Raw genomic sequence first — 23463 nt, forward strand, 5'->3', positions numbered from 1 at the left:
TAAGAAGGAGGCAGGATGGTCAGAGTCAGAAAGACAGATTTGAAGATGCTACAGAACTGGCTTTGAAGATGGAGGAAGGGGCCGTAAATCAAGGAATGCAGTAGCCTCTACAAACTGGAAGAGACAAGTAAACACATTCTCCCTCAGAGCTTCCAGAAGAAAGATAATTATCTTGATTTTAATCCAGTGAAACCTGGACTTCTGACCTGAAGAACTATAATGAAATAAAGTTTTGTTGTTTGTAGAAAGTTTGTTTTAATTTGGTAAAGCAGAAACAGGAAACTAACACTCTGTCACATTCTACTGGTTAAGAGTTTATGGAGAGAGTAACATGGAAACATATACTACCATATGTAAAACACATATCCAACAGGAATCTGCTGTGTGACTCACAGAACTGAAACTGGGCTCCGTAATAACCCAGAAGTGTGGGCTGGGGAGGGAAGTGGCAGGAGGGAGGTTCAGGAGGGAGGGGACATATGTATACCTACGGTTGATTCATGTTGATGTTTAGTAGAAACCAACACAATATTGTAAAGCAATTATCCTTCAATTAAAAATAAATTAAAAAAAAGAGTTTAAGTCTGCAATTCTTTTTTTTTCCCCTGAGAAAGTATCTCTCTCTCACCTCTAGATCTAAATTTCCCTCATAGGACACTGGATAATAATAATAACTAATGATCCCACAGTGTTCTCCATGGGCAAGGGCACCATTCCAGGTACTTCTCATTTATTAACTCTCCGCATCTCACTACCACCTTGTGATAAGATATGATTATTAACCCTGTTTTTCATATAAGAAATCTAAGGGGCAGAGAGACGACACAGAGCTAATGGTGGCTCTAGAACTTAAACTCTGAATCAAAATCCCTCCTGTATTGCTCTACATTTTTTGCACAGACAGGGACTGAGGGCTGATTTTCACTACATCTCCTCCGTATGCTGCAAGTCTTTGATCTCACATTTAGTGTGCCAAGTGTCTTCTCTTATAGGAAATTCCTTTGAATCTCTCAGATTTTTCAAATAAATGAGAACATTGTGAAAATAAATACCATCTTCTCAGTATTAGCATATCCCCAGAATATCAGCCTACCTTCCCATGTACCTGCGTGCATGCTCAATTGCTTCAATCATGTCCGGCTCTTTGGGACACTATGGATCGTAGCCTCCGAGACTCCTCTGTCCATAGGGATTCTCCAGGCAAGAATACTGGAGTGGGTTACCATGCCCTCCTCCAGCAGATCTTCCCAACGCAGGGATCGAACTCATGGCTCCTGTATCTCCTGCATTGCAGGCAGATTCTTTACCCACTGAACCACCTGGGAAGCCCTTACCTTCCCATCAGTTCAGTTCAGTTCAGTCGCTCAGTTGTGTCTGACTCTTTGCGACCCCATGAATCACAGCATGCGCCAGGCCTCCCTGTCCATCACCAACTCCCGGAGTTCACTCAGACTCACATCCATCGAGTCAGTGATGCCATCCAGCAGGTATCAAATCAAATTTGCCATAAAAATTTTGATTTTGCTCAAGCAAAGAACAGAACAGAGTCGGGCACACCCATGCAAATGTGGTTAGAATGGCCATTGTGCCAGCGTGGGCGGGATGAGTTTGCTTGGGCTCCTAGGAGGACTCAAGCTTTGGTTCTGAGAATTCCAGAACTCAAATCCAAGAATGAGAGATAGAAAAGATAGCTTGCTCTCATTGAGTCTTCTCAGAAAAATGAATTCTATGAGCTGAACAAAATAGCTAATGACCATGATGAGTCTAGAGAAAACAATTTCAACAAATATTCAACAGCAGCAGAAAATCATTTTCTTTGCCAGACATCCATCTTATGTGGCTGTGAGCCAGCATGGACACAGCCAATTGAAATCTACAGGGTACAGGAGATAAAGATTAATCAAGAAATCATTAGGCAATTATTGAACACTCACTGCTTACTCAGCTCTGGACTAGGCCCCAAAGAGGATTAAAATTGCCCCAGCTCTCTATGAATTTACAGTAAATCATCATTGGATTATGTTACCAAGATGGGGTGTGCTGTTTATAGAGTAACACATCTGGAGATGATTCTTGACTGTGCTTATAGCCTGAAATTTATTTTATAGTTTTCCTGAACAGCAACCAAGTCATCAGACACTACTGTTTTCCTAATTGCTCTGTAGCTCCTTGGATACATGGCTGAAAGCCCCAGAAAAGATCTGGCCTCTTGACTGGGGATTTCTCTGTACACACATCCGTGCTCACCCAGTGCTGCTCTCTCTCACTGATGAGGCCTGGATGGGGTAAACCTCAGACCCAGACAATGAGACCATTTAATTGCTGGGTCAAAAATTTATTTTCAATTACAGGTGCTCCCTCATTAGTGTTGTAAATTTGAAAAGAGAAGGAAAGAAGAAAGGAAGGAAAGAAGGAAGGAAGGCAAACTTGTAAGAAAAATTAAACCTTGAGTCATCGTCTTGTAAGTCTGTTTATGTCATTATATTCTGGTTGCTGTCAGGCCTGTGAATATGCACTACCAGAATCGAGGGAGAAAATGAAGAACCGTAAAAGTGAACATCAAAACTTACTTTCAGTATTTAATAAACATTCACTTCATAAAGCTATCAGGGACTACACAGACACTGCTTGGGACAGAAGTGAGAGGAGGGAGGGTCCTACTGCTACTCAAATTGCCCTCCCAATGAGGAAAATATGAAATTTTTGCTTCACATACTCCCTGTGATTAAAAAAAAAAAAAACAACACTGGATATCCCAAATGCCCGATTTTATGTTGTACTGCATAGTCTTCTTCAAGTTTGAACATTCAGACAATTCTGTTTTCTGGTTGCCAGAAACTAGAAACAGTTGACAAATGCTTGAAAATACAGAGAAATCTGTATTTTAGTTATTTAGTCTTAAGCTACAGAAAATTACATAATAGTCAATAGCGCGATTTCTCAAAGATTAATGTGAGTTTCTGTCTGTACCATAAATCAAGTAAGTCAGATAGAGTAACATGAGGGAAGAGCTGGCCACAGCTGTGAAACAGAGACATTCACCTTGGGATTTTTCTCACATGTCAGCAGAAATGCTTATGTATCCATAAAAAAATATTCTGTCATGAATTTAGTCAGAACCGTGGCTTGGTGGAGGGGAGTAGGAAAACGTAAAACCATTGAAGTTATCCATGCCACCTGGGAATGAGAGCTTAGACCAGACTTGTGTTCATTCACTACCTTCCTTGGAGGAATGCCTGGGTCACCCCGTCTGTCTGTCACCTGTCAGGGGGTCGTCAGGGCAAGAGGAGGCCCTCGAAGTGCGTGAGAGCCTTCCCTGAAACACAGGCTTTGCTCTTGGACTGCCTCTGTGACAGGGGCCTGCGTGGACTCTGCTGGAAGGATGACCCTCAGCATGCTGCTACACGGGTCAGGACAAAATAGCAGACACCGCTAATAAACCAGGAACCAAAATGGTTAAGACTGTGCAGACTTGGAAGCGCCTCTGTGAGACACGGGCCCTCCAGCCTGCTCCCCTGCAGTTCCTGCTTCCATTAACACCCCCACAGACTTGACTCACAAACCCAGTGCTGATGATCTTCACACCATCTCCTTACTTCTGAACCACTGAAGCATCTCTTTGTTCCTTGCAGGCCCCATTTGTGGGAGAACTTTTTAAAGTCCCTACTCCTCAGAGGCTGCTGCTTTCTGTGCTCAGTTCATGAGGAAATGCCCCGAAACGAAACGCTAGCCTGACAGCCGGTTGGCATCTCCTGAGGAATGTGTGAACCGTGCCTGCCTATGCCCCCTGAGGCTCGCTCTGTATCTCTGGGCATTTCAGCAGTTGTTCTGGAGGCTGGGGGTGTTTATCTCCCACAGGCAGCTGAGCTGCCTCCCGTTTCATGAGCAGAGCAGTGGAATGCGGTGGAAGAGACCCAGGCCTCCGGCCACCCAGATTAGAGAGTTTTGTGCTGAGGTCCCTATATGGTTGTGTTAGACTCCACAGAGGGCTTGAGTCCGTCTTTGTTCCTTGTTTGGGAAGCCAGTGGGAGGGGAACAGGCCAAGGGGCTATATAACCCTCCAGCCTTCAGCTTTCCAGAACACCACCCAGAGCGGAGAAGCCCAGCCGAGAACTTTCAGGGTAAGTGGCACCGGCCCAGAGATGTGGCTTAGATTCCAGCAGCTCTGACATTTCCCAGTATAATCAGATGTCATCTATGGAGATTTTAGCCAGACTCACACGCTCAGAAATGTTTGAATGAAGATTGTACTACTAACACGATTGTAGCCTTTAGCTATAATTATCTAACCTCAAAAACAAAGCTAAGATGCAGCCTGTGTGAGGGAGGAAGGGGTGAGGAAGATGGAATGAAATCTATGAGTGTCACCTGCAAAATTTGTTTATATTAAACCAGCAGCCCCGGTCTTGCAGTGCATTTCAGAGGCGCAGTCTAGCTGTCTGCAGTCAGCTACATAATGATGTATATTTAGACACTGGAAACTCCAGTATCTGCTTGTGGTTCAGATTTGGTATGGGGATTTTTCACTGGACTGTACTTTGGGTGTAACTGTGGTGTCTTGACAGTGGAGTTTAGAACTGAACAGAGGTTAGCTGCCTAGCCTTTGATATTGGCCCTTTGTGTATTTGCATCTGGGTTCCTCTGGCTCTCATTGGTGGTATCTTCTATGGGAAAGTCTCTTGAGTGTAACTGTGAGCTTGCAGTTCAGGGTATATGCATCTCCCTTGGTTGGTTTGCAGCAGAGCATAGCAGGAACTCAACTGAATCTTGGTGAGTAAAGAGGGAGGGAGCTGGCGTGCAACTGACAGCTGTTTGCATTTCAGCCTATGGGATGGTTTGCATTTCTCAGCCAGGCGGGACCACGGAGCCAGCCTCGCCACCTCAGGCTGATCTTCACTGTGAATCAGGGTTTGGCAGCTCCGGCCCCGACTGGGGTTTTCACGCTAAGATTTTTCCTTCCATTTTGTGATTCATGACTAAATATGGTTTGTGTTTCAAGACCGTGGAGCTGGGAACTGGAGTGTTCCCCTCCCACTAGCTCCTCATTTTTGGCACAAGATGCACTCCAGTCAGTTGGAGCAAACCCCCCTGACCTGGGTGCCGTTCCAAGAGCAGACATTCTAGTGGGTTTTACCTAATTAGGAAATGCTTTGCTCCAAACCCAGCTGCTCATCAGGTTAGATAAGAGTTGTAAACCATTCAGCCAGCTTCTTTCTGGGGCATACAGATTTCTCTAACGACAGTGCTTGGTTTAGAGATTTTAAGATTCTTCCTAGACATTTTTTTTTTTTTTTGTCAAATAAAAGCACATTTACTAAATTTTGGGTTTTTTCCCCCTGCATGTTGAGGGTTCAATCTATTTCTTCTGCAGTGCATTCTGACACTCCCCCAAACCTTTCTTGCCCAAGGAAAGGGTTACTAAAGACGTGTATTCCTGGTGTTCAAACCATCACATTTTCAAAGTCTCCTAATTCTGAATATTTTATCCTGTTTTCAGCTCTTCCTTTTGGTTTGGAAAGTCTGCTTAGCACATCCAGAGAGGGTACTGATCTGGTGCTGGCCACCTCTGACACTTGCCTCAGGCTGCTTCTTCTGCCTCATCTCCCTTAAATTTCTCACCTCTCTCCTTACTTCTTGATCTGCTAGGAAGGAAGCCAAGTCACATGACTGCCAAACACAATTCAGTGCCTGGAAAGGGAAGGGAAGGGTGGGAAAGGAAAGAGTCAGCCACTTATAAGTTACATTTTCTATTCTTACAAGTAGAATCTACAAGTTGAAGATCTCTGTCCTAAGCCTGGAAGTAGTGTGGAAAGGAAGCCAAGACTAGAAATAAAAAGATCTGGATAATGATAATAATCACACAATAATTATAATTTAAATTGATAATTTAAAAATAGTATTTACTGAGAATTCATAATGTATATGCCACTATCAATTATTTTAAATACTTTAAAATATCTAATCCCCATAAGATTCTATGCACTACACATGGATATTATTGTTCTTTCATAGATGGATAAAGAGACTGATTCAGAGATATTAAATAACTTACTAAATCACATAGCTTCTAAGTGGTGAAACCCACACTCAAATCCAGGCAGTGAGACTCCAGAGTCCAAGACCATAATCATTGGATGCTATAATCTTTGCTGTCCCAACTTTACCACTTTTGAGATCTGGACAAGTCACTTCAACTCCTTGAGTCTTGATTTCCTTGTCTGTCAGTTGGCAATGATAGCAAGTGTCCTGGATTTTAAGTTATGTCCTCTAAGGTGAGGTTCATGTTTTTTGGCAAATCACTTCTCCTGAGTTTTCTCATGTGTAGAAATGAGGATATTAAACGAAAATGTTCTCTAATAAGCCTTCAATTTCCCAAATCTTTAAGTTGTTACTTTTGCTCCAACCTTCCAAATTTTGTCATGCAATTCAAGCTTAAACGTGGGATATTTAAAATACTGTGTTCTTACTGAAAGAATATATGCTCGATCTATTTAGAAAATATCACAGAACCCAGGGTTTCATGTAAAACACCTAGAATATCCACCACTTCAAAAATAAACCCATCAACATCTTGGTAAATATGATTAATCTTTTTTCTAGTGCATCACAATACATTTTAATGGGATCATACAACGCATACCTCAAGCCTAGTGTTGCATAAGAATGACCCGTAACTTATCCTTTTATTTATATTTCTTAAGGACAATAGAACATTCTACTGCATGATATGTAATTTTTTGGACTCACTCTGCCTGGTTGGACTTAGAGGTTAGCAGTGATTTTTATTAATGGAATGACTGTGACCCCTAAAATTTTAAGCCCCTCCTTAAGACACTTTGATTGGTTCCTCAGAGCTTTAATTTTACCCTTGTGTAAAATTAAAGTCCCCCGGATCCAAAAGAGAATATTCTTTTAAACATTTTTTACATGAAATGTTTCAGTACTTCCAAAATTCACATGCTGCTCATTCCTCAAAATCTACTTTTTTGGAAAAAAATTTTAATTTATAGCATATCTAGAAAAATATGAGTATGGGTATATACAGACAGCAAATTCTAGGTACTTCATTAACAAATGACGGGTGACTTGTCCCTGTGAGATCAGATCTCGTGGGCCAATATTCCATCTGTGTTCTGCAGTGGTTCATTCCTTCACTTGCTTAGTCAATCTTTAAAGTGCTTATAGCACACGTGATGTTCCTGTGCTGGAGACCTCCTGTATGAATGGACAAGTCTGAATTTAAGATTACGGTCTAATCAAAGTGCTTTGAGATAAATGGTGTGTTAGATAAGAATCAGCAGAGGGCGCTCTAGGAGTACAGAGGAGGAGTCTTAACTCCGGCTGGAAGGTGGGAGTGGTCAGGTAAGCTCCAAGACTGCTGGATCACCCCTGCGTTGGCTTCCTCCCTGATCCCTTTAGGACCCTGTGAAGCAGCTCCAGCCGAGATGTGCGAGGAGGAGGACAGCACCGCCTTGGTGTGTGACAATGGCTCTGGGCTCTGTAAGGCCGGCTTTGCGGGGGATGATGCTCCCAGGGCTGTTTTCCCATCTATCGTGGGACGTCCTCGACATCAGGTGAGCAAAATTCTCTCTGAAGCAGAGAGAAACAAAGCCATATAGATTTGGTTCCTCTATGTCTCTGTGCCCATGGATATTCATAGATTGTTGCTCTCTGCCTAGAAATTATGTAACTTTGTTAGAAATGTACCTCTGATGACTGAGGTCCAGAGATAAGTGCCCATTTCATATACATTGTTGACAGATTACCTGGTGGGAGACTTTTTTTTTTTTTCATAAATCGTTTTTGTATAAATGTAACCATGGTCATCAGCATCAGAAATATCTATGAGTTATTTGATGTATTCCATAGCTACTCTATGGAAAGAAGCTACAGTAAAAAGTCAGGTTGCTCATTCTCAAAGAACCTAATGTGAAATGAAAGTAAGCGTTGTTACCCAATGTAATTTTACATCTGTTAGATGTCAACGAAATACATGTGGATAGACATGGTAATTTTACACAACATTATATAGAAAGAAAATATGGATGGCAGCCACAGGGTAAAAGGTGAGAGCTTCATCCCAGAAATTCTCCTTTCACATCAGAAATGTATTTTGCACATTGAGCCTATCTGATTGATATTTAGACTTTTGATCTGGCATCAATTCACAAGAAGACATAATAGAAGCCTTCCCCAGGGAAAGAACTCTGTCTTTTTGTTGAACTTTTACAACCAAGATATTTTGCAAAAATCGCTTCTTAAGGAACTATAGGAGCCCCACCTGTTTTGCAATTCTGTCACTCCAATGCAATTTTAAATTTTAGTCATGAGGATTCTTTTTTTCTAAAGATTCATATTAATGAGTAAAAAAATACATCCCACTAGTTTAGGCAGATAGGGTAATATTGATCAGTATGATTTTATCTATTAGAAACCAAGTACTGAGTGGTCATTTGTAGAAATAATGCTTTTGCTTATAATGGTTAGATATACTCTTGAGTAGGTGACAGTTCGAAACGTACAGTTTACAGGATTCATGAGAGGCAGAATGCCATTTAACTAATGTGTAAAGTTTTGTATATCCATTCAACAAATAATGATTGAGTGGCAGATACACGCCAGGCAATTTGTCTTAGTGGCAAACAAGACAGATACAATCTTTGCCCTAAGAGAGCTCATGAAGGAACACAGAAGATAAATGACAAAGTCGCCTTACCCTCAAGGTTCTCTGCTATTTGTAGGCCTGTTCAGGCCTGTTTCAAATCACCTAAGGGATGTTTCCTAAGAGCTCAGTAACTATAGGATCAGCGGGTCATTGCTGGTACTGGAAGGACTTTCATTGCAATGATTTAACCCTTTGTGTTTGGACAGTAATCAGTTCACAAGTTCTGAGAGAGGCTGATTTGTAATGTGTTGAACTTTTTAGGGAGTGATGGTGGGAATGGGACAGAAAGACAGCTACGTGGGTGATGAAGCACAAAGCAAAAGAGGAATCCTGACCCTGAAGTACCCGATAGAGCACGGCATCATCACCAACTGGGACGACATGGAAAAGGTACTGGGAGAGGCATGGCTAGTTCCTATGGCTCGGATCTCAAAGGTCTGGCTACTGCTGGGGAAAAGAACAGGCTCACTTTGCCTGATCCTTCTAGATTATTACTAACTGAATTTTTAAAATTCTGAACTTTATTTTAAAAAGCAAATTCCTTGACTACGAGGGTTTATAAACCAATTAGAGGCAGATGGGCTTCCCAGGTGGCTCTCCTGGTGAAGAATCCGCCTGCCAGTGCAGGAGATGCAAGAGATATGGGTTCGATCCCTGGGTGGGGAAGATCCCCTGGAGGAGGAAATGGCAACCCACTCCAGTATTCTTGCCTGGAGAATCTCACGGACAGAGGAGCCTGGTGGGCTGCAGTCCATGGGGTTGAAGAGAGTCGGACACAACTGAGCGACTAAGCGTGGCACAGAGGGAGCTAGCTCTAAAAATGAGAACAGTAGTCCTTTGACAGTGGTGGGAATTATAGTCTATTGCTCAGACAACTGGCTTGCCCTCCAAGGACAAGCACTGTATGGGCTTCAAACAGGATAACAAGGGATGGAAGAGCTGGGCAGAGCCTTCCCCCACACACTCCTGAAAGTTTTTCATTAATTTACCCTGAACATTAAAAAAAAAAACTAGGTTTTTTTTTTTTTTTTTTGCTTTTAGTTTTCTCTGTAGAAAAGGGGCTATGACATTGTAGATTTGGTACATTCCTAAAATGTCCCTCAACATATTGAAGCACAAGCAACCAACACAAAATTTTAAATAAACAGTTCAAAAAATATCTCCCTGAGTGGCATTAAGTGAAGTCTTTCTCTCCCAGACCCATATAGAAGAGCTAATGAGAAGAGTTAAATCCGAGGATTTTGATGTTTGCTCTTAAGCATCATGGAAACAAAGTGATCAAAGAAAAAGCAGAAGAAATAATGAGAAAGTGACTTAAATTTTTAAATGCGACAAATATGTTAGAACCAGAAAATCTGGACTTTTATATATCTGTCAGCTCCACACACACAGATACACACACATACTGTCTCTCACGATTTTAAAAGAAAATAGTCTTTAAAAGAAAATAATGTTGCCAGAATTTATCAGTGGTAATGCTGAAACCTCTGCTGCTCTACAAAAGAATGTGTTTCATTAGGTTTGCTGAGTCTAAGAGTCTGGATTTGGGTGAGACTGCAGGAGACACCGAGGAGAAGATAAGAATAGCGATGAGAAAATTCTCTTTTAAGACTTTCTCCATGCAGCTGGCAGCATCACAGAAGGGATTCACCTGGACAAAAACAAATGAAGCATACTGTCATTTCTAAAATGTAAAGTGTCTTCTGGAGAGAGAGAGAGAAGAGAGACAGAGTGGGGAGAGAGAGAGACTGGTTGGTTTCTAACGATGTTTCAGAGTATCCAGGGTATTCAATAAGATTGGCAGCATTTTTTTTTTTTTTTTTTTTTTAATTTCTTGAGCACTGTGTTGCTTTTACTCCATCAAAGGAGTAGAACTTTCAGGAGTCTCATTTCCTTTCTAGAAACCGCAAATTCAAAACCAAAGAAACTGCAACAAGATAAAGAATCTTTAAAGTCAATCCAGCTTTTGTTAATGTACAAACTTTCACTGGCAGTTCTTGTTTTTATTTTGTTTCAATTCTGAATTAATTTAATATTTCAGGCACTACTGGAGAATTTGGGGGCTTTTAAAAATAATTAATCACCTGAACTCTTTTCACAACAGTTTGTTCTTTATGGCATCCAGGGTTAAAAAGGACGCTTACAGAGAACTCTACTCAATATTCTACAATAATCTATATGGGAAGAGAATTTGAAAAAGACTTTTCAGTATAACTGAATCACTTATCGGTACACCTGAAACTAATACAATATTGTAAATTGACTATACTCCAATATAAAATAAAAATTAAATTACAAAAAGAAACAGCTCAAAAAATAAAAATAAAGCGCATGCTTAACCATGAAGCAAACACAAGCATATTCAAAGTACATCGTGCTAGAAACAGGCACTGGCTTTTTGGGGAAACACCTGAAGGCCAAGGTCTGTCCATGAATGAAAGGTCCAGTGTGTGCCAACCAGGGTAGGCGTCTTTCAACCCTGGGGAGCAAAAAGAGGAATGGAGGGGTGGAAAAATGCCCTTAAATATTAAAAATAACCATTAGGTTTTCAGACCTGCTTCATTCATCCATTCATATATTCATTCATTTGTTCTTTTACTTGCTACACTAAGTCACCTGCCCATGAATATTAATTAAAGTGGGGGCTTCCCTGGTGGCTCAGCAGTAAAGCTTCTGCTTGAAATGCAGGAGACACGAGAGACATGGGTTTGATCCCTGGCTCAGGCAGGTCCCCTGGAGGAGGAAATGGAAACCCACTCCAGTATTCTTGCCAGGAAAATCCTGTGGCTAGAGGAGCCTGGTGGGCTACAGTCCATGGGCTTGCAAAGGGTTGGACACGACTCAGTGAGCACCAGTGGGTAAAGAAGATATAGTTGAATAATGGCAACATTTGCTCTGGGCCAGGCACTGGGCTAAATATTAATTCCAGGGTTCCCTGATTTTAGTCTCACAAAGACATGAATCATTTTTATATTCGCCATGAAGAGATTGTTGCAGGGAAGGGTTAAAATTTGCCTACACTCATATAACCAAGAAGTGCTTAAGCCGGGATTTGAACCAGGTTTCACTCCAGAGCCTATGTCCCTAACCACCACCCTTTCCTGCCTCGTAGACCTGGGCTTGGGTTTTTGCTCATTCACTTACTGGGTGTGAATTCTCAGGGAAGTTCCTTGTAGTCTCTAAGCTTGAGTCTCTGCACCTGTAAACATGCAGGCACGTAATGAGCCCTCGTGTTTGGACCTGGTTTCACGTGCTCCTTCTGGCCCCTTTTCGAGGGCTGTCGTGCCTCTGCTGCGCCTCATTGCTGTGCTTCTCCTTGGTCCCCTAGATCTGGCACCACTCTTTCTACAATGAGCTTCGTGTTGCCCCTGAAGAGCATCCAACCCTTCTCACCGAGGCGCCCCTGAACCCCAAGGCCAACCGGGAGAAAATGACCCAGGTAAATACCACTCTAGGACCCAGCACTTTGGGGCTTGGAGGGGGTTGTACAGAATAGCAGATAAAAGGCCCACCCAACAGTCCACTCACAGGCTGACAACTTTCCTGGATTCCCAAGGCCACGGGCATCAGACATCCTTACTGCAGGAATGGCCCCTTGGCTCCAAGAGCAATAGGAAACTGTCCAGATTTAACTGAAAGGGCCACATGTTTAGGTTTAAAGCTTCTAAGGAGAAGTCATTTCAAAGTGCAGGATAACATACAATGGAGAATTTTGCTCCTAGAGTCAGATCCCAGTTTGAAGATTCGATACGTCACTTATCAGCTGTGTGACTTTAAAATATCCACTTAATTTTCATAGACTCAGTTTCCTTGTCCATATGCTGAGAATAATATTAGTACTATTATTTTTCAAACGATTTGAAGATTAATGAGACAAATGCTAAATGTGTTTCATGGTACCTGGTATGATAAACACTAAACAGGTATTTATTATTATCTTTATTGTGACTTTCTGAAGCTCAGAGATTTTGGAACAGGAGACTATCTATTCCATCATCCAGACAAAGTTTCCAGTTTGGATGAGCTGCTTAATAAATACACCTAGTGTCAACTTCATGCTTGTTATGGTTAAGCACTAGGCTAAGCGTTTTATACAGATTGTCTCTTTAAATCTTAACTTAAAGCATGAGCTATTATTATCCTAATAATATAAATGAAGGCTTCCCTGGTGGCTTAGTCAGTAAAGAATCTTGCCTGCGATTCAGGAGACCCAAGTTCTATTCCTGGGTCAGGAAGATCCCCTGGAGAAGGAAATAGTAACCCTCTCCAGTATTCTTGCCTGGAAAATCCCATGGACAAAGGAGCCTGGTGGGCTATATACTCCATAGGGTTGTAAGAGTCAGACTTAGCAACTAAACCACGACCAATATAAATGAAGAATTTGAGACTTCAGTACATTAGGTGATGGTCCCAAGGTCACACAGTTAGAAGTGTCAGAGCTTGGATTTGGCCCACAATCTTTTGACCTCAGAGAATAATAAACAAACACTGCAAAGCCTTTTTCTTGGAAGAGCTCTGGATGCCTCATCAACACACTAGCAGCTGTTTTCTGCAGGGGAACATCTGTGTGTCTGGAAAGGACTCATGACGCAAGAGATGCTGTTTCTTAAGGGAGCTTTTTTCCCAGTGAATGGTAAAAACGAATAGTTGGGAATTATGGCCGTCTAACAAACTATGCTCAGAGAAGGCAATGGCAACCCACTCCAGTGCTCTTGCCTGGAAAATCCCATGGATGGAGGAGCCTGGTAGGCTGCAGTCCATGGGGTCACTAAGAGTGAGACACGACCGAGCGACTTCACTTTCACTTTTCACTTTCATGCCTTGGAGAAGGAAATAGCAACCCACTCCAGTGTTCTTGTCTGGAGAATCCCAGGGATGGGGGAGCCTGGTGGGCTGCCATCTGTGGGGCACAGAGTCGGACAGTACTGAAGCAACTTAGCAGCAGCAGCAGCAGCTGCAGCAGCAAACTATGCTAGATGTTTACTCTGGTTAATAGACCAGAGAGGGTTTTGCAGATGGAGAGATGGAGGCCTATGGGCCTCTCCATGGGCACACATTTCCAACACGTGACCTGGAGGGGCTCTGGTGCTAACTATGCTCTGGACGGCATGAACCGCCACATCAACATTCATATCTGGTTCTCTGTTACCAGCAGGTAGTTCTTTTCTTCCAGCAATCAGGACTCCTTCACTGCAGCTAGAATGGCCTCAGACTCTAGGGCTGACATTGACACAGCAACTACAGAAAAAAGTTGAGCAGATTAAATGGAATCTCAGACAGATCACAGAATGGGGTTCATCTCAACCAGTCTGAGCTTCAGTGGTTTAGGCTCTGTGCTTTCACTGTTCAGGGCCTGGGTTCGATCCCTGGTTGGGGAACAAAGATCCCACAGGCTGCCCACATTAGTCAGTTGTTAGTTTGGTGAATTCTCCGGGTCACGTTCAAGTCAGGGCCAGGACCAGAAACTAGACCCTCCTAATACCTGGCTGGTCATGTGTGCACACTGTCCCTTCCACCCGCCATGACACCAGGTCACCGGTATGGTGGTCTCTCCATTTACACCTTCCTTTCTCCTCGACCAGTAACCAAGGCTTCTCTGACCCTCCTTTACCTTAGTTTCCTCTGCCCAGAACCAGGCGGGCCCATCTGCAGTCATCAACAAGATGCTCTCTTGTGCATGCTTGATGATACTGGCAGCATCATTAACTCATCTCTTTGGCTTGCTTTGCAGATTATGTTTGAGACTTTCAATGTCCCAGCCATGTATGTGGCTATTCAGGCGGTGCTGTCCCTCTACGCCTCTGGACGCACAACTGGTAGGTGGCTGGGCCAGGTGAAGGCCCTGGTTGAGTACACCATCAGTTACAGGATCGAATGGTTTATAAACATGTGTGTTGTGATGGACTGGGGGTATTTAGAATTGACAGAGTTAATTCCCACCCCTTGAGGGCTTCTTCTCACCTTTGAAAATAAGCCCTTTAACTTGTATTTCCAGGAGGACTTCTATTGTTTCCCTCTTCCTGTTTTTTTGTCTCTTTCTTTTCTTTACCTAGCCCTGCCTCAGCTCTCTTTTCCTATCAGATGCCTTCCTTCCTTTCAAATAAAAGGGTTAGAAATCCCCCTTCTACTAGACCAGTAAGTGATCATACTCCAGCTCCCCTGGTGACTTGTCGTGCACAACTGTCCCCCAGGCATTGTGCTGGACTCTGGAGATGGTGTCACCCACAACGTGCCCATCTATGAGGGCTACGCCCTGCCCCACGCCATCATGCGTCTGGACCTGGCTGGCCGAGATCTCACCGACTACCTCATGAAGATCCTGACCGAGCGAGGCTATTCCTTCGTGACCACCGGTGAGGCCTGAGGGACATAAAGGGAGGGGTCATTGGGGCGGGGTGTTCTTCCCTGACCTGGTGACTATCTGAGAAAACAGTGGGAGGGAGCCTTGCAGACAGCGAGACCTGACTTTAATGCCCAGGGCAAAGCTCTGACTATTTTGCTATGTGTAACCACAAAAGGATTGCGCCATTTCCTTACCACAAAATGATTACACCATTTCCTTGAGAAGAATAGTTTTAACCATCAGGTATTATGAGCTTGTCAGAGTTGCATTATTTGAACATTTTTAATCCCTTCCATTCACACATAGAGACTGAAAATAGGGGAGGAATTGGGAGATGGAGATCGACATATATACACTCCTGATACTATGTGGAAAGTAGATAGCTAGTGAGAACCTACTGTATAGCAAAGGGAACTCTACTTGATACTCCACCGTGACCTGAATAGGAAGGAATCCAGAGAGAAAGAGCACATTATATGTGTATGTATAGCTGAATCACTTTGTTGTGCAGTAGAAACTAATACAACATTGTAAAGCAACTATACTCCAAAAAAATTAATATGAAAAGAGCCTGAAAATAGTATGGCATGGTGATTGGCAGTCTTTGGAAACATCTTGACAGGGCTTGGGTCCCAGTTCTGCTGCTCACTAACTGTGTGACCTGGGACAAGATGCCCAAGTCCACTAAGCCACAGGCTGTCTGTAAAATGGGAGTAATCATTTACTTTCTCACCAAGGATATTGGGAGTAGTAAATGTGATCATGGAATTCCTGGTCCTGAGGAAGCATGAGATACTTACTTGTTAGGGATTAGTAATACCAACCCAGCAGGCAATGACATGTTTGTCTTCCGACTAAACTGGTACCCTTGGTCTCTCTCTATAAGAGGCAGAGGCAGAGAGTCCTAGAGACATCAGGACGACCTCAGCGCCCTTGACCCTGGCTGCCTGCCCTTCCCTGGCCAATTTGCTCTTGTCCAAATGTTCAGGTTTTTGGACATGCCCAAGACTTATCCTAGACTCCAGACTTGAGCCCTGACAATTTAAAAATCTCCTTCTGGAATAGAGAGTTGAATGAATTCTGACCCTTCTCTGCCCTCTCTGAGGAATTCCAAGAAGCCTCCAAAAAGTTCCCAGGGGCCTGGGTAAAACCAATAGTTTAGAACTTCAGAGGACAGGAGTCAGAAAAGGGTCTGCCCACCCACTTCTTCCATGCACCACTGGGACCTTCTCTACCGGGACTGGTCCTGAGCCTCTTTCTGGAAGGTGATGAGTTTTCCAAGGACTTGAGTTGGGATCCACCCAGGTCAGACAACATGGGTCTTCAGAGCTTTTTAAAACTGTAGGTGCTTCTAAGGGACTGTTTCGGCATGAATCTTCCTGGTCAACTGAAAATCCAATATAACAAACTGTTATATAACAGATATAACATATAACATATATATATATGTTATATATGATATATATAACATATAACAGAGTCATTAATTAATCATGCAAAAAAGTTAACGTCCAAAAGGATTCCTGCGCTTTGTCTGTCGCTAGCCAGCTCATTTTCATTCTACCATGCACTGTCTGGACATTATCTGCTTAGAAGTTTCTCTGTGGGAAGCACTTTGCTGGGAACAGAAGTGGTTCCCTAATGGACCTATAATTTAATTGTCCTCATGGATTTGGGGTTGCAGAATAGAATATACACTTTCAGGGAGAAACCTGTATTGTAAGTACTGTAGGGCAGGTGGATTTTTACCACCTGTGCAAATCTCAAGGTTGGCCACCATGTTTGTGTCTCATTGACAGCTGAGCGTGAGATTGTCCGGGACATCAAGGAGAAACTGTGCTACGTAGCCCTGGACTTTGAGAATGAGATGGCCACTGCCGCATCCTCCTCCTCCCTCGAGAAGAGCTATGAGCTGCCTGATGGGCAGGTGATCACCATCGGGAATGAGCGTTTCCGCTGCCCTGAGACCCTGTTCCAGCCCTCGTTCATCGGTAGGCAGCACACCCGGGAAGAGCACCCTCCCCTCCTTCCACCAGCCGGTCTCAGCCCCCAGCTCCCTTCTGCATGTGGCCACATGTGACAGGGGCCAAAAGGGCACCTCTGAGCCAGGGCAAGGGAAAGAATGTCACGTTTTTAAAGTGAGAAGACATAAAGAAGCCATGAAAGGAGTTTTCTTTTTAAGAAAACATTGTTTAGGTTGTAGTCTAGCTGAAGCATTCTTGGTGCATGGTTTATGGTGAAAGAATCAGATACTGTCCATGCTTAGGAGACAGCGGAGCCACCGGAAGGATGGGTTGAATGCTGAGTCTGGAAATAACAGGGGAAAAGAAAATTGGAGATGTCCGTTCCTACATTGGCATTGACCTTGGGAGACAGGTTTGCATAGTTGTTTATAGAGAGGTGAGCCTGGGTGTGAATCTTAGTTCTCCTTTCATAATGTTGCCTCCTGGAGCCTCATCTGTAAAATGTCTTCATTTGTAAAAAGTGTCCTCATCTTTAAAATGAGATGTGTGGGGGCGGGGGCACTAAGTGCACTCCATGCTGATTGGATGTTCAGTTCAGTTCAGTCGCTCAGTCGTGTCTGACTCCGTGCAACCCCATGGACCACAGCACGCCAGGCCTCCCTGTCCATCACCAACTCCCGGAGTTTACCCAAACTCATATTGGCAGTAATCCATTACTAAGCATGATTAGTAGTACATCATAAAACTGTAAAAGATGAAGAGCCATCTGGAGGTTCTTTTCAAAAGACCCATGTCAGAAATTAACAAGAAATTCAGACAAAAAAATATCGAGGTTGAAGAAAAATGAGTCTTTGTCCAAATAAAATGAAACCTATTTCGAATGTTCCAGCACCATTTAGCTTTGAGGGGTGAGAACATGACAGCAGTCAAGGAGAGATTTAGGAGTTCTGAACAACAGCTGTGGCATTAGCTCAGCCTGGGACCTTCTCAAGGCTTTGGGAATTTGAAGGCTTTGCTTTTTATTTGAATCATTTATAGTAGAGAGTCTATTAAGACTGAGGACTGTGATACTGTAGCCTCTCACCCTTCCAGAGATGCCGAAGCAGGGCTTCCTCCCTAGACAAATGGTAGGAGGACCTGGGACATTTCAAGCGTCTTTCAGTCCTGAGATGGTGGCAGCTAGAGCATTGTGCCTGCCAAGCTGTGGTCTAGTGTAAGATCATCCAGTTGCTCATACCATCTTCCATGTCAGCCTGGGTTTTCTTTGTCACCCAAGGACCACAACCTGTGTCTCTTTTCCAGGGATGGAGTCTGCTGGCATCCACGAGACCACGTACAACAGCATCATGAAGTGTGATATTGATATCAGGAAGGACCTCTATGCTAACAACGTCCTCTCCGGGGGTACCACCATGTACCCCGGCATTGCTGACCGCATGCAGAAGGAGATCACGGCCCTGGCCCCCAGCACCATGAAGATCAAGGTAAAGCTCTGTGACAGACCCTTATAGCTGCTGGCAATGCCAAGCTTATAACCAGAAGTGAGGGATTCTGCAGAGGCTGCATCTTGGTTGCATACACTTATGGGTCTTAGAGCTAGGCGGTGGGTAAAAGTCCTCAAGTATCATCCTTTAAAGGGTCTAAGTCAGTTCCATTCATAGAGGAGTTGAATTATCTTGTACAAAGTTTAATCAATACTTAGCCATGTCAGTCGGCTACTTTCAGCGGATGCAGGAAAAGGTCAATAGAGCCACTCATGTGCCCATATCTCATTGAAATACACAATACGTTGTTTTTCCTCATCACGAAAGTGGTGCATCTCATGTATAGAACATTATAAACATTACAGGTGAGCCAGACCTTTCTAAACAGGTATAAATCCTGTAGATTGAGTAGTATACTCCTCTTTCAGTACTAAATGTGATTCCATCTCGGCAGCCAGGAATTGGAACTTTATCTTCATCTCTCTTTCTGATGCACCTTTTGAAATGAGTGCTCCAAACTGCAGCATGACCCCAGGATGGCCAAACTCACTCCCTGAGCCAGCAGGACCCTTACACTGTGTGCGTTTTGAGTCAGTCAGAGGAACTCAGATTAAAAGGCTATCATTCTTTGGAGGCAAGCTAACATGTGGCCGGTGACTTCGCAAAGGCTACTGTTACTCTGAAATCAGGAGGCCAGGCTGGGACCCTCTGATCCATGTCCCAGGGAGCGGGAGAAAGGGCACTCAGGGTGCAGTTCACACGCACGAGAGCTATTCAGACAAGTTCTCTGTTATTTGCGCTCCCGTCTCTTTTTTTAAGGAAAGAGTCTGCAGCTAACATAACAGGGTGTGCTAGACTGAAGCACACTCTCTCTCCACATTACAGGCGAGGAGGGACTGTGGGGTGAGAGGAGAGAGCCTGTTTTCTGAGGATTTGTGTTCCTCGGATGATAGACACCCAGCCAGAGTTGGGTAGTTTCTAGTTTTCCAGCCTTGGAGTCTTGAATAGAAATGAGTGTAGAATTTTGAGCTCCAGTGTGGTGAGAGCAAACCATTGAAAACCTGGGACAGTAAGGTGGTGACATTATGGGAAATTGAAACTGAATGGGGTTGGGGGGTGGTCTGTGGGGATTCTGTACTGTCTGTACCACTCGTATGTAAATCTAAAAGTATCTAAAACTGAAAGGTTATTTCTAAAACAAAACAGAAAGAAAAACACCTGGGAGAGGTCCTGGTTTGCATATTGGGTCTTACTTGTACCAGTCGGTGTGACCAAGGTGAATTACTTAAACCTCGCTCAGTTTGTTTCCTCATTAGAATACGGGACAGATTCCGTCCTTATTCTTCAAGGTGGTTATGAAGATTAAATGAGATAGTACATGTAAAATGCTGGGCAAAGTGCTTGGCAGATAGTAAGTTCTCAGTAAATATCAGCCCCTTGCATTAAAAATAAATGTTCAACCAGAGCTCAAGGAATAAAGAGAAATTAAACCCTTTCACCACAGTTTCAGAAATATCTTATCTATTGGTCAATATTTATTTCTACCTAAGTATCCAAGTCTGATGTGGAATTTAGACTTACTCAACTCTAGCTATATTTAGAACCAGAGAGCAGAGATCAAGGTAGATGTACCCTTGTTCTGAATCACTGCTCTTTGGGCCTAAACCATTCATTGATTTAAGAAACGTCAGCATGTCCTTGCGTGCCAGGCCGGTTCATGCAGGTAGGGCCAGCCAGTGCAAGCTTAGCTGAGACCTATCCCAGGGGAATCTTCATCCCACCAGCAATGGATCCCTCAGTGTTAAACAGTGCCTCTTGGTAGACTTAATCAGGTCTTACAGTAAGTTCTTATATGGCCAGAAATTCTGACACCGTTAAAAGTTCCCCTGGAAGTTGCTGGTGTTTGTGTCCACAGAGCATATGTGTTGTGCTGAGCTCTGAAGAACAGCTGATAGGAATCAGGGACAATGTCAGGGCTTAAGTGGAGGTTATGCAGAATTGGGGGCCAGCTTTCCATTTGCCTGATAGTAGGCATCACCGACTCGATGGACATGAGTTTGAGTGAACTCCAGGAGTTGGTGACGGACAGGGAGGCCTGGTGTGCTGCGATTCATGGATTGCAAAGAGTCGGACACGACTGAGCGACTGAACTGAACTGAACTGAGGCTGAATGAAGCTGAAGTGTCAGAAGTTTTGGAGTAGATTGTTTAACAGCAGTCCCCAACCTTTTTGGCATCAGAGACTGGTTTTGTGGAAGACGATTTTTTCCACGGACTGGGGGTTAGGGGATGGTTTCGGGATGATTCAAGTGCATTTATTGTGCGCTTTATTTCTGGTGTTGTTACATCAGCTCCACCTCAGACCATCAGGCATTAGATCCCAAGGGTTAGTGACCCCTGGTATAAAAGGAAGCCGGGAAATCAAAGGTGCTGATTGAAGAATCTATAAATCCACAACTATTCACACCCCATGGGTTAGGGTCCAGTTTCAGCATCTAACAGCCAAGACTGTCCCCAAGGCCCATGAAAGTTCAGCCGGGGCCACAGATCCTTACCATGCTGGAAACCCCAGTTCCCCTCCTAGTGCACTAATGGTCCTTTCTCATCCTGACCAACAGATCATCGCCCCTCCCGAGCGCAAGTACTCTGTCTGGATTGGTGGCTCCATCCTGGCCTCTCTGTCCACCTTCCAGCAGATGTGGATCAGCAAACAGGAGTACGACGAGGCCGGGCCATCCATCGTCCACCGCAAATGTTTCTAAGACACTCCCTGCTCTCTTGTCTGTCTCTAGTACACACTGTGAATGTTCTGTGGAATAATGCCTTCAATTCTTTTTCAAATCATTCCTAGCCCAAGCTCTGACTCGTTACCTATGTGTTTTTTAATAAATCTGAGATATGGTACCTGTAATCTGTAGCCTTGGCTTCGGATCAGCATCAGGCTGATCATGTTGATTTGGTTAGACTGACCTCACCTGTTATGGAGTGGCTCCCTCTAGTGGTGCATCTAGGGACATGACAACCAGGGTGTGTAAGTTTCCCAGGAAAGGCTACAATTACATTAAGGTGAGAAGTGCCAACTAATGCTGTACCAGGAAAAATGTGAAGATACACAGGAGATAAACATAAACATGGATTAAAGTGTATCAATAGGATAGTTCATACTGACTTCACAACCTGATAAGTCATTATATAACTTTGCTCTCTATAACCGCCTGATAGCCTGTGTACACATACATACATATATTATACATATATATGAATTTTTATATATGAGATATTAAACTTGGATATATATATTTTAAAAAGTGTGACTTTTAAGTTTACCAGGGGAAATACAGATTTTTAAAAAACAGAAACACCACTAAAATCTTACTACACATCTAAAGCATCTGTTTCCCTTCTCCTGATCAATACCTGTCTCTGAAAATGATACTACAGATACATTCAGGCTGGAAGGGATGGGAAAAATAACCATACTTTGCGAGCACTACCGGTGTCAGTCATCACACTAAGGGGTTTACACATGTCTCCACTCATTTGTTCTTCAGAACTCTTTGGGCCCATTTTATTTTGACATTAATTTTTTATTGAAATATATTTGATTTACAATGTGTTAGTTTCAGATGTACATCAAAAGTGATTCCGTTATGCACACAAATGTATCTGTTCTTTTTCAGATTCTTTTCCCTTATAGGTTATTACAAAATATTGAGTATAGCTCCCTGTGCTGCACAATAGGTCCTTGTTAGTTATCTGCTTTACATGTAGCAGTGTGTGTGTGTTAATCCTAAAGATTTTATAGAGAGAAAAACAGCAGTTGTTCCCTTAATATCAAATCATATAGGAGAGCTGCCAACTTCTCTTTTACTCATCTGGCCCGAGAGGTACAAAGACGTATAAAAGTATTTCCCTGCCCTTAAGCACTTTTTCTCAAAGCGGTTTTCTTCCCAGGCTGCTTAACATCCGTGAAGCTCCCCGGTACATGCCACTTGTCTCCCTGGGGACAGCTGCCTCTTGTTGTCTTTGGGAATGAGGGAGTAGGTTTCCATCCATGGCAGCATCTCACTACAGGGAACTCAGAGCCAAAGACTGAATGCCTTTTTGATCCAGAAAATCCCCTGGTCTTCTCTGCCCTATAGCTTGACCTAATTAAATCAATACTACAAATAATAAGAGCTGGCGTGTACTGGGTCCCTGTCATGACCAAGCCCTTTATATTAGGATCTCATTTTATCCTGCAACAGATCTATGGAGTAGATATTCTCACTACCTTCTTACGGATGGAACAATCCAATGTCATACTACTGGCAGAGACGGGACTTGGGTTTGGTTCCAAATCTATACTCTTAGTATTGAAGCCAGCATTTCTCAAAGAACAGTTCACACAGGTCAACCTCGTCGGAGGCTTATCTTTTAAAAGATAATTAATTATGTATTTATTTTTGGCTGTCCTGGGTCTTCGCTGCTGCATGGGTTTTCTCCGGTTGAAGCAAGCAGGCTTCTCATTGCAGTGGCTTCTCTTGTGCCAATCCTAACTCTGAAATTGGCAGATTCTTTACCACTGAGCCACCAGGGAATCCTCTGGGAGCTCATTTTAAATGGGCCTATTTCTGGGAAACCCAAAGCCTGCAGAACAAGGACATCTGGAGCTGTGGTTGGGAACTTGAGCTTTAATCATATTTCTCTGGTGATTCTTTCGCACATCAAAACTTGAGAACCACTATAAAATGCTAGGATTAAAATATTCCAGTTTTAAATTTATGCTTACCAGGCAAGGCACTTAATACCCACTAAACTGAAGCTTAACGATTAATATACAGATATTTGGAAACAGATCACAGTCATAATTGAGGAAAAAATCACTACAATTTCATAGTCCCTACAGGGTTCAGGTAAAGCGAACCAAGTTGACTGTGCTGTTGTACTTCATATTCACCACCAGAGGGCGCGAGCTCTCTGGTAAAGGCAAGGGCGTCTAGAACAAAGTATCTAGAAACTGGCGTGG

The 23463-nt window shown here is 43.3% G+C and overlaps 1 protein-coding gene across 1 annotated transcript; it reads left to right on the forward strand.

Annotated features, from left to right (window-relative positions):
- The first annotated feature begins 3964 nt into the window (after positions 1–3964).
- Positions 3965–21366, forward strand: ACTA2 (actin alpha 2, smooth muscle). The gene is made up of 9 exons (XM_005897714.3): positions 3965–4121; positions 7420–7574; positions 8927–9055; positions 11994–12104; positions 14397–14481; positions 14857–15018; positions 16808–16999; positions 18275–18456; positions 21074–21366. Exons 2-9 carry the CDS (start codon positions 7446–7448, stop codon positions 21215–21217), a joined length of 1134 nt encoding a protein of 377 aa, XP_005897776.1. The 5' UTR covers positions 3965–4121; positions 7420–7445; the 3' UTR covers positions 21218–21366.
- The last annotated feature ends 2097 nt before the right edge of the window (positions 21367–23463 follow it).

Source organism: Bos mutus, chromosome 26, assembly GCF_027580195.1.
Source record: "Bos mutus isolate GX-2022 chromosome 26, NWIPB_WYAK_1.1, whole genome shotgun sequence".
In the NCBI taxonomy this organism is placed as follows: Eukaryota; Metazoa; Chordata; class Mammalia; order Artiodactyla; family Bovidae; genus Bos; species Bos mutus.